This window comes from Hesperophylax consimilis, chromosome 22 (assembly GCF_061612785.1).
Source record: "Hesperophylax consimilis isolate HC1 chromosome 22, BYU_Hcon_1.0, whole genome shotgun sequence".
Classification (NCBI taxonomy): domain Eukaryota; kingdom Metazoa; phylum Arthropoda; class Insecta; order Trichoptera; family Limnephilidae; genus Hesperophylax; species Hesperophylax consimilis.
The window spans coordinates 26989661-27005730 of record NC_142857.1 but is presented as its reverse complement, the minus strand read 5'-3'; the positions used below and the strand labels follow the sequence as shown (position 1 = coordinate 27005730).

General features: G+C 36.3%; 1 protein-coding gene across 1 annotated transcript in view; it reads right to left on the bottom strand.

Annotated features, from left to right (window-relative positions):
• Positions 1-5681: 5681 nt before the first annotated feature.
• Gld (Glucose dehydrogenase) overlaps positions 5682-16070 on the bottom strand; it is a 113031-nt gene continuing 102642 nt past the window's right edge. Inside the window, exons 5-12 of the mRNA XM_089645274.1 lie at positions 12622-12880; positions 11668-11929; positions 10706-10941; positions 9607-9722; positions 9291-9418; positions 8806-9070; positions 7484-7621; positions 5682-5894 (exon numbers count right to left, since the gene is read on the bottom strand). Coding sequence (XP_089501400.1) covers positions 5784-5894; positions 7484-7621; positions 8806-9070; positions 9291-9418; positions 9607-9722; positions 10706-10941; positions 11668-11929; positions 12622-12880 — 1515 coding nt within the window. The 3' untranslated portion in view covers positions 5682-5783. The remainder of the gene's footprint in view (positions 5895-7483; positions 7622-8805; positions 9071-9290; positions 9419-9606; positions 9723-10705; positions 10942-11667; positions 11930-12621; positions 12881-16070) is intronic.

Below are 16070 nucleotides of genomic sequence, written 5' to 3'. Positions count from 1 at the left end.
TTATAAATTGCCTAAAGAAATTTCCATATTCACTGCAGAATGCTTCGCAATTGAACAAGCTTTAATTCAAATCCGACTCCTCAATATTCGTCGAGCCTTACTGTGTACTGACTCTCTAAGTGCAGTATTAAAAATTTCCTCTAATATCGTTCGAAGTCCAGAAGACTATGTTATTTGTAATATTAAAAACATCCTCGATTCTTTAAACGAATCTATGTTTGAGACAATACTGGTTTGGGTGCCTGGCCATCTAGGAATTGAGGGTAACGAGCAAGCTGATTCTCTCGCTAAACTTGGAACTGTATCTGGTTCTATTCCTTTAGATTTTAAAATTCCTGTCTCTGACGTCTTCTCTATTCTTAAATCCAACATGTCTCGTTCCTGGGAAGAAAATTGGACAGTCACGAAAACTCAAACTGGATCTTTCTATGCTGGAATACAAAATCATATTCCAAGTAAACCCTGGTTCCACGGAATAAAAAAGTCCAAAAGATTTATTTCCTGTATCTCGAGAATGAGAATTGGCCACTGCTCTATAGCAACTCATTTGTTTAAAATTCGGGTACTCGAAAGTTCATTATGCCAGTGTGGTGTGGAGGATGAGACTCTTGACCATGTCTTCTTCAATTGTAAAAACCATTCTTCTTTCAAGGGCATGTATCGATTGCTTATTAAAATCACCCACCAGTCTCCCCTTAGTATTCCATATTTGCTGTCTCTCAACAACTCTCGCGTATATTCTATTCTTTATAAGTTTATAGATTGGAATGACTTTAATATATGATATGTCCAGTCCCCTTATAGATAATTCACATCAGTTTAACCATATATCTTAACCCAATCGGCACAAAGCACTCTCTTTAGGGTGAATTGCCTAATACAAAAAAAAAAAAAGTCTAATATGAAATTTCCTAAAACGCATTAAAATAGAAAATAATAATAATAATCTAAATCTAAAGCAATCTTTAAAAAAGATAAGGAGAATGTTTATAAGACAAGGTTTTTTATGCATAGCACAAAGGATAATATTTATTTATTTATTTATTTATTTATTGGATGATTTTTATAGCGCCGCTTTTGCGAAATATCACCTCAGGGGCGCTGTACAGTTAATGCAGATATTACAAAAAAATATATAAATATTACAAATTGAAATTGAAATTAAGTTAAATAAAATGAAGTACAGAAACAGGTGACACGGAGATGGAGAATCTGCTGCAAGAATCCTAGGTGGTGAGGAAACTGGACCAGCTGCTGCAGCGAGAGAGTCCACCGCGTCCACCAACAGTGCCAGCACGAGGTTCGTCATCCTTCCAGGTATGTGTCTGCTGCTAATAGAGCGCTGACACAATGTCCTCTCATGGATTCCAGACCGCTGGCAGCACCGCTGTGACATTCGAAGAAGGTAGAGGATGGAGACTCTGCAGCGAGAATCCCAGGTGGTGAGGAAACTGGACCAGCTACTGCAGCGAAAGAGTGCACCGCGCCACCAACAGTGCCAGCACGAAGTTTGTCATCCGTCCAGGTATGTGTCTGCTGCTAATTAAGCGCTGTCACAGTATCCTCACATAGATAACAAACCTTGGCAGCACCGCTGTGACGTTCCATCTCCTTGTACACTTGTTTCTGGTGATTATGTTAGTGGTGCATTGTTCCGAAATAAAAGGTGGCGGACGAGATAATAAATCACCTTGGGCACATAATAAATTGTTATAGCCAATGATTATTGATGAAGCCAATGAATTGTCCATACAAATTGAAAGTATCGGAACTTCGGCAGAGCGCTTGACTTGGCAGCTTATACCATCAAACGTTTCGTTATGTGGTTTTTATTATTCTATTTTTACACTTATACTTTGCGAGGTGATTTGATAATATCTTCTATGAAGGATTTAAAGTCGTTATAATCATTTTGAATGGTTTCGGAGAAGAATATTCACTAATTAAAGTAAAACTATTTTTAATAATTTAATTTAATTTAGTAAATTTTACACTTTTATAACCTTATTTTGGAATTCCATTGGTAATTTCAATACCGTTAATCTACATTTACATAGTGTGTTGAAATACATTGTTTGACATCTCTTCTAAAGGATTTGTGAGGTAAGACATTTATTTATGTTATGTTTTGGGAAGATTAATGTCATTCTTTGATTTTATTATGGCCACACATTCTTTGTGTAAACGTAATGGGTATGTTTACACGTTGAATTTGTGTTTTGTGTTCTCCTGAGCTTCCGTTGTTTGTCGTTGTGTGATGTTTATGTCCTGTTTGGGATAGGGCTTAACGTTTTGATGTTTATTTTTTCTTTATTTACTTAGCCAATACTTTACAGTGGTAAATTTCACTAGATGCTTTGTAGCCTCTGATAGTGTATATTTTTTTCTTTTACAAAGCACATGTTTATTTATAAAAACCGCTGAGGCTGAGTACAGTTGACCGTAGTTTTGGGTATGATGATATAGACATACATCTTATGTCCACAGGGCATAGAGGGACTGTAGCTTGTGGATGTATTACCTACATGAGACAGGGGAACTATGATCTATTCGATATTGCAAAATCTATTTATGTTTTTCAATTACAATTTCCTCAGGAGAAATTTACTACATGCTATTTGTTGGCCTCGAAGTCCCGAAAGCCCTTCTAGGCGGAAAGAGAGAGGCTTCTCCGATTACCTCTCACCCCAGAAGATAGGTGGAAACTTAATGACAAATGGCCAACGTGGGAAATGCCCACCTCATACAGGACCCCAAGGAGAGACAGCCTGGCTTATCATTATCTGGTCCGCCATCGATAGTTTAAGGTGCTCCCATAGCCGCTGTGCCCACACGATGCACAGATGGGGCCTTAAAGAGTCGGCGATGTGTGAATGTGGTGAGGTGCAGACCACCGAACATGTGGTCAACGAATGCCCTCTCCACTGCTGATGTTTTTTACTGAAATCCAATTATCAAGTCTTTTAGATGTGAGGATTTTTTCGCTTTTTACGTGAATTCTTTCATCGCCATATAATTTTTTCTTTTCGACATTACGGAACCAGTTGTTACTTGTAATCGCAATTAATATCGCCGGATCTGCAAATCCCATAGTCCAAGGAGATTTATCTCCCGAATCTTATAACTGGCCTCTGAAATGCAATCCACTAGGCGGGCCTCTTAGTAAAATCCACCAACTCTCTTATGGAAAATTTCTACATAAAGTTACACCGTAGGCGAAAACTATACATAGATTATTAATTGTTTTGTATACATTGTGATACCTACCAAAAAAGGGCAAATATTCTTAAAATAATTAAGGCGATGCACTACGTAGTAATTTAAAATAATGTGTTTATGGTTTGAAAATTTGGTCGCCTAGAGATGTTTCAGATGCTTTAATTAAATACTGCGAGTAGAATATATTTTGGCCTTTGAAATAATCGAGTATTTTTTATATAAGATTTTTATAAGCCCAGAAAAAAATAATGTATAGGCCTATGAAAACTGCATTAAAGTTCAAAATCTCCCACTTACGAACTCATTTGCGGTTATGGTTTTATTGTATTATGTGGCAAATTAAGTTATTTATAAAATGATCGAAAAACATTTAAATATTTGTGCCTGAACATCCACAAAATAAAATAAAAGACACTTTTTGGCCATGCTTTTTTCTTGCATAAATCAAAACAGGTGGATGGTGTTAAGCGGGAATTTAAGCTTTATCGCCATCTACGTAAAGTGTGTTATTGATAGCGGCTTGATTCAAAATATTACACGACATAGTGCATCGTCTTAAGTGTTAAGAGGAAACTTCAAGTCAAAAATGTGTATATTCTTGGTATACCTTATATTGTAGGTAATAGACATTAAAATCGCTTGACAAACGGAGTCTAGAACCGTTCGATTTCAAGCACAAAACTGGTTTTTATTTATTTTGTAAATAATTTTATAAGAAAGCAAAAAAGTTAATCAAGTGAAACTGTCACAGGTAATCTTAGCTATAATAATGTATTTTTTAAAAGTTGTTTCATTTACATTTCTATTGAAAAAATATTTTTTTTAGTAGTTTACATTTATTGAGTAATTTATTATTTTTTTTATTTGTATTCTATTCAAGCAAAACGATAGGAAAACCTTCAAATTATTATAGAGGAAGCTACAAGTCAAAAATGTGTATATTCTTGGTATACCTTATATTGTAGGTAATAGGCATTAAAATCGCTTGACAAACGGAATCTAGAAATGTTCGATTTCAAGCACAAAACTGGTTTTTATTTATTTTGTAAATAATTTTATTAAAAAAGTGAATCAAGTGAAACTGTCACAGATAATCTAAGCTATAATACTGTATTTTTTTAGCGTTGTTTCCTTTACGCTTTCATACATTTCTTTAAAAAATATATTTTTAGTAATTTACATTTATATTTTTTACTGAGTATTTTATTATTTTATTTGTATTCTATTTAAGCGAATCGATAGGAAAACCTTCAATTTATCTAAAGCATATTGTTGGTATTCATAATGTACACCGATTCGTTATAAAGATTAATCAAAATAGTGATTTAGCATTAAGCTTCGCCTTAATATCCAAGTGCTGTGAAGCACATAGTGAGATAATAACAAATCGACTAGAACTTTCTCAGAACTTTGAAATTCAATGAATTGTTCAAATTCTGTTGAACAACCTGCCCTTAGAATCTTGAACGTTTTAGCAATGAGTAGGAAATAATTCGGAATAATTCAAATGCATTCTTGTGTGGGTATTTTTTTATTAAAAAAATACTTTGTCATAAAAAATATTATATCTACCTCCTTCAATTTCTGTACACATACATTCACAATAATTACTTTTTATAAAATAAAATGGTAACTTTCAATCTAAATAAATGGTAAAAAAATTGTATTTTTCCTAAAACACAATTACTTATTTCTAATTTCAAGCAATTATTAATTATAATTTATTAATTTGTAGACACCCCTCAATTTGGTTGGTTTGGAGTCTCATTACAACAAAAATACGTTTTATCAGGATAAGTTCCTATCTGTTACAAATGCTAAACATTGTAACAACGCTTGGGTACATTTAGGCAAGCAACATACATACATAAATACATATATAATTGAAGACAAACATTGTTTAAATCTTCTGTAAATTTTATTAGCTATCAAAGGCTATGATGGGTTGGACATGTTGAAAGAATGACAGAATGCCAATCATGGGTAAGTGTGTGCCGCGGTTGGACCAAGGAAGAGGTATATAGACTGCGAGGAAGAGAGTTGGAGCAGGACGGGAAGGACTAAGGACTGGAGGTGAATGATGAGGGAGCGCAGCTAGCTGAGAGCATTTGTGGAAGAGGCCAATTCCCATCCTGGGATTTGCTTATTATCTGATTAAATACATTCTAACCACAGATTGTTTATTTTTTATTATTTTTCCCTCATAAATTGCTCAATTTGCAATCAACAATTTGCAAATGTTTAAAAGAATCAAAAAATAATGTCGCTCTTTACAATTTTTTTTAAATTAAATAATTTTGTCACGCTGCCATCTTGCGGATTTTACCAAAAGCTAATGAGAAAATATAAAAAAAATTAACCTAAAAATGTATTGAATGTGAGTATTGAATTTAAAAATTGAACTCCCTATCAAAATTAAATTTTTGTATAATATATTTAGAGGTTAAATAGAAATTTTGTTTTGTGTTAATTTTGTACATTTGTCAGTAGTAATCAACCATTTTCTCAAAGTAATACTTGTGATGGTTCTTATTCTACTTATTGTTATATTTTCTACATTAAAACTATTTCCAAGACCGCCATTGCCTCAATGCTGGGTCCTGGTGGTGTTGAAACTCGTTGTTGTGGAAGATGTTGTTCAGATATCCTCGCGATGAATCTTTGCTGTATGGAATCTGAAATAATAGATGATGTAAGTTTTTGAAATCAAATAAAAGATGGGCCATTTGTTTGACCGATAACACAGGCCTGCGACCAAATTGCTTTCTTTAAAATAATGGGTGATTCTTATGTATTTTAGTGCGCTGAGTTCAGAAATGACCCCAGTTTTTTTCCAGCACGTAAGCATTTTCCGCAAAATGCATTTTTCTGCGGGATTGCCTACCTTAAGGCGTATATTTATAAATATGCCGAAAAAAGTTGTTTTTCCTATTCGGCTTTATAGTTTTATATCAGAAACTATGAAATATGATAAAAATTTGTATATTTAACAGTATTAGTCAGCGTATGAATTATGGAAACCCAGTAGAAAGGTGTCTTGCTTAGTGACTAAGATGGTAAAACCTGGATTTTCCCAGTATTAGTCAGAGTCTTTGGTTGATCCCAAAAAAAGTGCTTTTACCCCCACTTCACTGCAAGCTTGGACTGATGAAGCAGTTTGTCAAGGCATTGCCAAAAGATGGCGAAACGTTCAAGTACCTTGAAAAGAAATTCCCGGGACAGTCTGAGGCAAAGTTAAAGGAGGGTGTTTTTGTTGGTCCGGACATTCGGAAACTAATGAAAGACAATCAGTTTGAAAAGGTGATGGAAAAAGCTGAGAAAGAGGCGTGGATATCATTTAAAGAAGTTGTGACTAAGTTTTTGGGGAACAATAAGGACCCGGATTATGAAGAAATTGTAAATAAAATGTTGAAATGTTTTAAAACCTTGGGGTGCTCCATGAGCTTGAAACTTCACTTTTTGAACTCCCATTTGAATTATTTCCCAGAAAACCTTTGTGCCGTAAGTGAAGAGCAGGGCGAGAAGTTCCACCAAGACATCAAAGAAATGGAACGGAGGTACCGAGGACGATGGGATGTGAATAGGATGCTCCATAGAGAACTTCCAGACAAAAGCTCAAAATGGAGTTTTGAGGGAAAAATATTATAAAGAATTATAAATCCTTATTGTATATACATATTATTTTTATCAAATTGTATTTAAAAATGTAAATAAACCACTAGTAATAAATGTTTATTTTTCATTTCAAAATGCATTTTTACCTGTATGTACTGCGGGTTTTGCATAACTTTCATTTTCATTTTGCGGAAAATCCCTACGTGCTGGAGAAAAACTGAGGGCATATTTGGACTCAGCGCACCAAAATACATACGATTCACCCACTAAGGTGAAAAAAACTACCAATAAGTGTCAATTTGCAGGCCTGTGTAATTGGTACCGTTAAACGCCAATTCTAGGCCCGTTTCAGCTTTTAAACAACTTATGATCAGCTGACAGGCATAACGGCCATGTTGTTATGCTTTTAAAATGTTTCCTAAATCACATTTAAAAGTTTTCAAAATGTTTAAAAAAAGTTTAGGATTGGATAAGTTTGCAAATTTTTTCCAAAAAGTCTTCTTCTAGTGGTGCCTTCTCATATCGGAGTTTGGCTACACAATCAGGGCAATCTCCCCCTTTGGGCTGTAGCTCGGAAACAACTTAGCAGAACTGCACTCATCATGCAGGATTTAAAGTTATGCAATAATATAGTGATGAAAGAACTTACGTCAGGCTCCATCCATCTCATCTTGATGAGATCAGCGGCCTTCTCCCCTATCATGATGGTGGGGGCGTTGGTGTTCCCCGAAGTCACCGCCGGCATGATGCTGGCGTCCGCAACCCTCAGTCTGTCGATGCCTTGGACCTACCGAACAGAACAGAACAAGCATTAAAATGGAAACTTGTGTAGTCGTTTCCTCCTTGCTGAATATCGTTACCTTCCCTCTAATTGTCCTGGTGAACCAGGCTACTTCACTCCATGCAGTCCTGTACTGCATGGAGAGCCGCATACACATTTTGAAGTGTTTAAGACATGCTACGAGAGATGTGCAAAACGGGTACCCAAAACCATTTGAAATGCAAAATGGAAATGGGTCAAAACTTTTCCATTTGAAAATGCAAAATGCAAAATGGTTTTTAGAAAAGCATTTCAAATGCAAAATGCGAAATACCTATTTTCAAAATGCATTGAAAATGTAAAATGGTTTCTCAGGTCAAACAATAAAAATAATTATGGAATTTTTAAACAATTTTGTCATTTAATAATGGACATCAATGTAGAACAAACATATTACATGATGGTAAATCCAAAAACACCACGACTACGGATTATGAAACCATAATGTTGCCAACGTAAAAACATAGAAACTGCTATCTAACATTTAATATTACAGCATCATCGCCCCATGTTCAGTATTTGAATCAGTATTTTTTATAATGTTATCACTCAATTGTCAGGGCTCCTACCAGGGAGCAACTTGACAAATATAAATTATCTCTCATAGCGAGGTTAAGGACCGACTGATATTTGGGGCTTATGAAAAAAAGATGAGTGGAGATAGTAGGAAGAATGTTGCAAAAAAGCATTTAAAATGGAAAATGCATTGAGAAAAGCATTTAAAATGCAAAATGCAAAATGGTTTTTAGAAAAGCATTTAAAATGCAAAATGGAAAATACCCATTTTGCATTTTGCATTTCCATTTGAAATGGATTTATTTGAAATAAAGCACATCTCTGCATGCTACATACATTTAATTGAGAAAACAAGGCTCCAAGAATCAAACCTTGTGGCACTCTGCACTTTTCTACAGGTAATTCATTCTGAACTGTTTGAAATGTTTTTGATTTCGTTCTGTCATATGAAAATAATAATAAAAACCCACCAGAAAAAACATTTTTTATTATTAAATAGTTACATGGCCATGTATTGTTAACCCCAACCCACAGGCATTTTATATCTGCAGTCTGGCACGTCACCCGTCTCTCTTGCACAGTTCAGTCTTTGTTTAATAAGTTTATATCATAATAGTATATTTAATTATAATTACCTGAAGTAAGTTATTAACCACAGCACTCGGGTCTCCCGGAGCGCCCATCTTGCAGCTACCCGCTTGGTGGTTCTCCGGCCCCGTGTTCTGTCGCACCGCACACTCCCAATAGTCATCGCAGCCGAATATCAGCTTCTCGCAGCCTACGACTGGAGTTCGGTCGAGCACCAGCCCATATTTACTGAGCGCTTTGGTCTCCGAGATGCGGATGCCGAACTTGATACCCTCCACTAGAACCTTAATGTCGTCGGGGTGGGTTAGATATCTGAAACAAATAAAGAATTTATTTATTGAAAATAAAGACAGATGAAGAAGATGAATTATTAGAAGGAGACCCCACACAAGAAAGCGAAGACTCCAAAGATGGAGCAGAATAATAAGAATTCTTTTAATTTGAAGACTGTAAAGTCGGAGAAAAAGATTGGAACAGAGTGAGAAGGTTTGAAGACTGGAGAAGAATAAAATCTCTCATGATTATGACTTACTGTGCAAATATTTTTGGATGGTTTAAGGGATCGCTGTTGGCCAATGCAATGTATCCTCTGCTCTTGGGATGCAGGACTGCTGGTATTATCTGGATGGAACGGGAATTATTGTCCACCCTCTCTCCTACCTAAAAATTGAGGAAAAATTGTTTAATTAGCACCATATTAATATATTACATACCATACCATATTAATATATTATCTGAAGTGGAACATTATTTGCCACACTGTTACAAAGTAAATACAATTTTGAGCACATTGAGAATCTTGTGGTGAGCGTGTAGATTTGTTTAAGGTAAATGATATGGTAACACACTTGTCCAGTTCGAGCGCAGTTAGCCAAGAATCCCCCAAAGAATAACTGCAGATCAGGTTGGTCCACCGAGGCGTCGGAGTATTTAGAGTTGATCATTCCCGTTACTTCTGACACACCTATAAAAAATAATTTTTTGATTTGATTTTGATTGATGAATATTAGTTGTTCATAAAATAGCATCATTAATGATGATAATAATTTATTATGATATACACAATTCTCCAATAGAAAAATACAGGAGACAAAGAAGATGAAACAGAAGAATTAGAATTTGACATATAAGATAAGATGAAGTGGAAGATAAATATAGAGACCCCGGAGAAGATAGTAAAGAAGCAAAATAAGAAGAGTTTGATATATTTTAGGAAGGTAAAGCAGAAGAAATGGAAGAAGATTCTGAAGATGATTGTAAAGATGCAAAATTAGAAGAATTATATTAAATTTAAGAAGGTAAATCAGAAATTGAAGAAGATTCTGAAGATGATTGTTAAGATGCAACACTAAAAGAATTAGAATAAATTTAAGATGGTAAAGCAGAAGAAATGGAAGAAGATTATAAAGATGATTGTGAAGAAGTGACATAAAAAGAGCTCGATTAAATTTAAAAAGGTAAAGCAAAAAATTTTGACGATTATTAGCACGAAGCAGAATAAAATTATTTTATTTTTGGAATAACTAACTTAATGTGCTCCGGAAAGGCAAGGATCCTGGGTTCATGTTCATGGACCGTATCTTTTTCTGTTTCATATTTTCGATTAAGAATCGCTAATATTATCTTTAATAATTACAAATAATTCAATAAAATTTAAGAAGGTGAAGCAGAAGGAACGGAAGAAGATTCTGAAGATGATTGTGAAGAAGTAAAAGTAGTGGATTAGAAAGATGGTAAGGAAACAGAAGTAGGAGACGAAAAATACACAAAAAATGAGAAAGAGCAGAAGAAAAGGGCGGAATGTATACGAATAGTATAACTAGCTATATATCAAAGGTTAATCCATCAGTTGTTATCGTTCCGAAATATTTTATTCATAGTATTTTTACACACTTTATGGAATTAAAATATACTAATACGAAATTCAACATAATACAAGTGTTTTACCAGTTCCGCTCATGAGTCCATCCCTAAAGAGAAGATACTCCATGGCTGTGGCCCAGTTGAGTGGCGTGGTGTTGGTGTCGTTGATGTTGAAGTTGAGGAAGAAGGCCACGTGGTTGTGCAGGTTCTTGCCCACGGCGGGCAGGTGGTGAATGGGTGCCACCCCGGCCCTGCGCAGTTCGTCAGCTGGGCCTATCCCGCTGAGAAGCAGGATCTGGGGAGAGTTCACTGCTCCGCCACTAAAAGAGTTAATAAAATAACGAAATTAATGAAATAGAAGTGTAAAACTATCTAGCTATTAGAGAGTAAAACATGTAATCTGATGCCTGGAAACCAACATTTAGTCCTTTCCACAATTACAGATCAGGCCATTCAGCAAACGAAAAAGGATGACAATAACCAGATTATTTAGAAGTCCTTTGCATATAATAGAAAAAGCGGAGGTCCAAGAATTAACCCTTGTGGTACTCCTTAGGAAATTCACGAAAAACTTCTTGACGACCCCCTGATTTCAACCGGTCCGGTAAAGTGAACGATGATAGTCCGCAAAAACATGAATATGATGTGAACCGTTATTACTCAAGCTGGACCAAGTCAACTGATTAAAATTCGGAAGGATCGTTCTCAAATATGTCAAAGAAATACTTAGTGGCAGCCTGTTATTCTTAACTCCTGGAGACGCTTCTGATTTGTGCAGAGGACAGTAATAAAAAAACGTGAATATAATCCTAACCATTGTGGTAAAAAATGGACTTAGTCAACTGATCAAAATTCGGATGGATCGATACACAAAAATGTTATATTTTTGAAATGCCACTATCAGGAAAAGCAGAGGTCTTAGAACCAAACCTTGTGGCACTCCGTAGATATTTGAAACACCCCTTATCTCGACCGGATTTTTGTGAAGAGGGTAGGTAATACGAGCCCAAAAAATCAGAACTTGACAAACATGTCTAAGAATTTACCTGATGATGACCTCCTTGTTAGCTCTGATGACCTGCCGCTGTCCGTACGAGTTGACCACCTCCACGCCGTACGCCGCCTTGTCGGTCTGATTGATGAGCACCTTCACCACGGTCGTGTTGAGCATCATGTGAAGGTTGGGGCGTGCGCGGGCGGGACGTAGGAAGGCGCGCGCGCTGCTGATGCGGGAGCCGTTCTTGTTGGTTGTCTGTGCGATGGCAAAGCCGGTGTGTGTGCGCCCGTTGAGATCGCGGACTTCGTAACCTGGAATTATAAAAAAGTTTGTTATACGGTATAATGTTGCCGAGTGATGGTCTCTATCGGTAGCGTTTTTTTTCAACAGGTTATACAGAGTATGTCACGACTCACCCGGCAGACTTTAACCAGCGATTTTTGAGCTTTGGAAAAGATTAGATCTTGCTGTCCAGTGACATATTTTTCTTCAATTAACTACAACTTCATATCAGTCTCGTCTGTATTTACTGTTATGTGATTGCTAATTTAATAAAGTAACTGTGGCACAAAATTAGAAAAGATTACATCTTAACTACTTGCTGATCCTAAAAGCTGATCCTCATGGGTCTACAATCTCAACATGGTAAGAAGCAAAGGAATTATTACTTATGCTATTCGTTAATGATTTTAAAATCGAGGTACCGATATCTATGCTGCTAGACATAATTTGCAGAAGCTTACGGAATCAACTTCAAGAATCAATTATTAAAAAAAATACCTACCTATAATATGGAAAACATTCACATACGAGTAAATCAATCTGAGAAACTACAATTAAGTTACGCGAATTTCTCGGAATACTATTTTCCCAATTAGACTATCAACAAAGCGTTTCCCTCAAGGTCTATGTCATCTTCGGTTGATGTGTTTGGAGTGTTTTTGTAGGAACGAAGAAGTGGACCCAGGTCTTGAAGAAATCTTTATTGTAGGAATATACATACCTAGTTCCTCTCCAGCCTTCAACAGAGAATAGGATAGCGGTGGGTGGTAAGGGAACTGGCTGACTGTGAGCGGCCCCCCAGCGGCGTGATAGCCCAGGTCTACCAGGTCGGGCTGCTTGTTGTCCTCGGACTTGAGGAAGTAGGGCAGCACGTCCTGGTAAGACCAGCCGCTGGCGCCCCCCGCGGCCCAGTCGTCGTAGTCCTTGGGAGCGCCGCGGATGTACATCATGCCGTTCATGGTGGAAGTGCCGCCCAGAACCTTGAAAACACAGATGTTGATGGTTATCAAAAATAAACTCCGGTATATTTTTAATCAATCCTCGATCTTCAAACGTGGAACATAATTATGTTAATTTTATTTTGCTTTTTTCCAATCGAAAGCAATATTTTGGTATCTAAGTACCCATAGTTGGGGAGTATTCAGGGCCAGCCCTAAGTCAAACGGCGCCTTGCGCGAGAAAAAATTGGCGCCCCTTGTCAAAACTATTTAACCGTCTCTTGTCCCTTGGACATTTTCCAGACCGCTGGAAATCTAGCTTCATTACACCGATCTACAAAAAAGGAGACGATACTGACATAGCTAATTATCGCCCCATTTGTATACAGTCAGTACTGCCAAAGCTTTTTGAATTATTGGTCCTTTATGAAATCTATCCCAAATTAATAAAATTAATTAATCAAAAACAGCACGGTTTTATCAAAGGAAGATCCACCGCAACTAACTTAACGGTATTTCAAAACTTCATTATACAATCATTTGCAGAAAATAAACAAGTCGACTGTATATATACTGACTTGAAATAGGTATGTATAAACATTTAGCCTTCGACTGCAGGCTATTATTACCTACCTAAGATGATATCTAAAAATTGAGAAAATCAAATACCTAGCATTCTTGAAAGACATAAACACTTTTTGAACATTCAGCTGAGCGTTGAAGGAAGATTTATTTTGTGAGCTTAAAGCCGTTGACATGTACGTATTATATGTCGGGGTGACACATTACGCTATAATCTTCCTCAGGAGAGGACAATTGGGGGACTGCCGCGGAATATCATTTCTTTGTATGGGATATGTCAGTCGCATAATTTTCGAATATCGTCCGGCTAGCCGATCACATCGCATATCGTCGCCACGCCCACATTTAAAGCACATCACCTGTTTAGGTGTTACAGGTCTGTATGGGATTTATGGCGAGCAATACGGAGTTAAAAATAATACGGGCACGAGCCTAGTATGGTACTTGATAAAATCACCAAAATTGTTTTCTTATAAAATTTATAAAAAATATATATTTGACTCTTTGTATTTTTAGCGTAATCTGTCACCCCCTTAACATGAACTATTTGTTATTGACAATTTTATTACCAGATGATACAAATTTGCCTCTGCAGTGTTTTCGTGTCTAGTGAAATTAATTATATAAAGAAAAGTTACCTGAATATTCAAATGATAATAACTACTATTACTAGAAAACAGAGACAAGTCGAAGTTTCACCTCAAGTCTTGACTAGCTATTGTTGTCTCCTATAATTATTTCCTGCAATTGTCAATCATGATTGAAGGGTAATTTGCCTTTAATTGTTCGAGAAGACAGTGTCACTTCAATTGTACAATACAATCTACTATAAAACCTGTGTTACACGAAACGTAATTAGTCGCTTGTTCTTGTTGCGTGCTGCGTGCGGTAACTTCAGAAATTTATTTAAATTAGTGGATAAGTTTTACAGGTATTTTAATGGAGCCTGCTCTAAGCAGCTCGCAGCATTGATCCTCATTGATGCACCGGTGCACGTGAAACTCGACGTACACGAGCGAAACACCCGTTCATATTGGATGAGAACGGGCCGCTTCTTCGACTCTTTTTTGTGTAAGACTTCTCGTATGTGGAACAAGCTACCAGTACCTGTTTTTTTCCTTCATATAACCCGGACCTCTCCAAGAACCGTATTAATAAATCTCTTTCTTCCACCCCTAACTTATCCTGCCTCACAACGCTGCCCAACCGGGTGGCTACATAGCTCCCCTGGCTTTACGCTGTACAGACAGGGGCGCTCTTGTGAGGTCACATAAAAAATCAAAAAATAAATTAAATCAATATTTTTTTAGTGGAATAACATATAATTCAATCATTGAAGACAATATTAACATAGCAACCAATGCGTTAATAACATTAAGATAATGTTGGTAGTTAGTTCTCAGTCGAAGTATGATACAGTTAAAAGAGATGTAAGTTGATAGGTCTAATTAAGTCAGTGGCCAGAGCACTTCCCCGGCAAGCAAGAGGTCCTAAATTGGTAAGTCAGTGGCCAGAGCACTTCCCCGGCAAGAAAGAGGTCCTAAGTTGATAGGTCAGTGGCCAGAAAACTTTCCCGGCAAGCAAGAGGTCCTAAGTTGATAGGTCTAATTAGGTCAGTGGCCAGAGCACTTCCCCGGCAAGGAAGAGGTCCTAAGTTGATAGTTCTAATTAGGTCAGTGGCCAGAGCACTTCCCCGGCGGTCCTGAGTTCCTGAGAGGTCCTGAGTTCAATTCCCAGAAGCAACCGAATCTTAGTCTTATTTTTACGATTCGCATTTTTCATTTGAGAGTTGTTAATAATCTTCAATTATTTAAGTATTACAATTCGAGGTTTTACTAAATAAGTTATTCCACTCTATAAACCCAAATTTACCTAATTTCCGCCGATTTAAAACAAGTTTCTAGTTAACTCATTAAGTTTTTAAGTTCCAAAAAACATATGTTAATTTTGAAGATAATATCCATACATTTATTATGCCGAAACGTTAATTATATGAAATTCCCCCGATGGAAAAAAAAATCGCAAAGTAAGCTGCGAAAATTATTTAAAACATGTTTTATCCTGTTATTTAATATGTTATAGACATGAAAAAATTCACAGTATATCTTTAAATGCAACTAAAGCATTTGTCGAGAGATTTATGCTCTAAGTATTTCAAACGAGTCGTGTTTTATTAAATATTTTCACCATTTTCGCTTAATTATTATCGTTTTTTTTAATATTAGCGCGCTCCCTCTAACATTCGTATTTACATATCTCCCTTTCATACCATCTTTGAACGCTTACTACGGGGCCTTAATCTTGACAAGTAAAGTCTGATTTCGTGATTTTTCAAGGTTCTGCCTTTTTTCCATTTTCACGAAAACGTTATTTAGTAACTAACTAGATTTACTAACATAATATCCCGTGATTTTTCACGGGCATGCGCCAGCAACTAAATAAACCAAACGCGTAACATACACCTTTTGTAATATCCGTCAACAGGTAATAGCGGATATTATGTGAAGTGTGAATAATAATAATCATGTATTCCATGTTGTTTGTAGCGGATATGTTTCAGACAACTGACAACAGATGACGTTGGTTGTCGTTTCTGAGAACATTACACGTTTCTCACATTCTATATTATACCTAATCATATATCTCCATC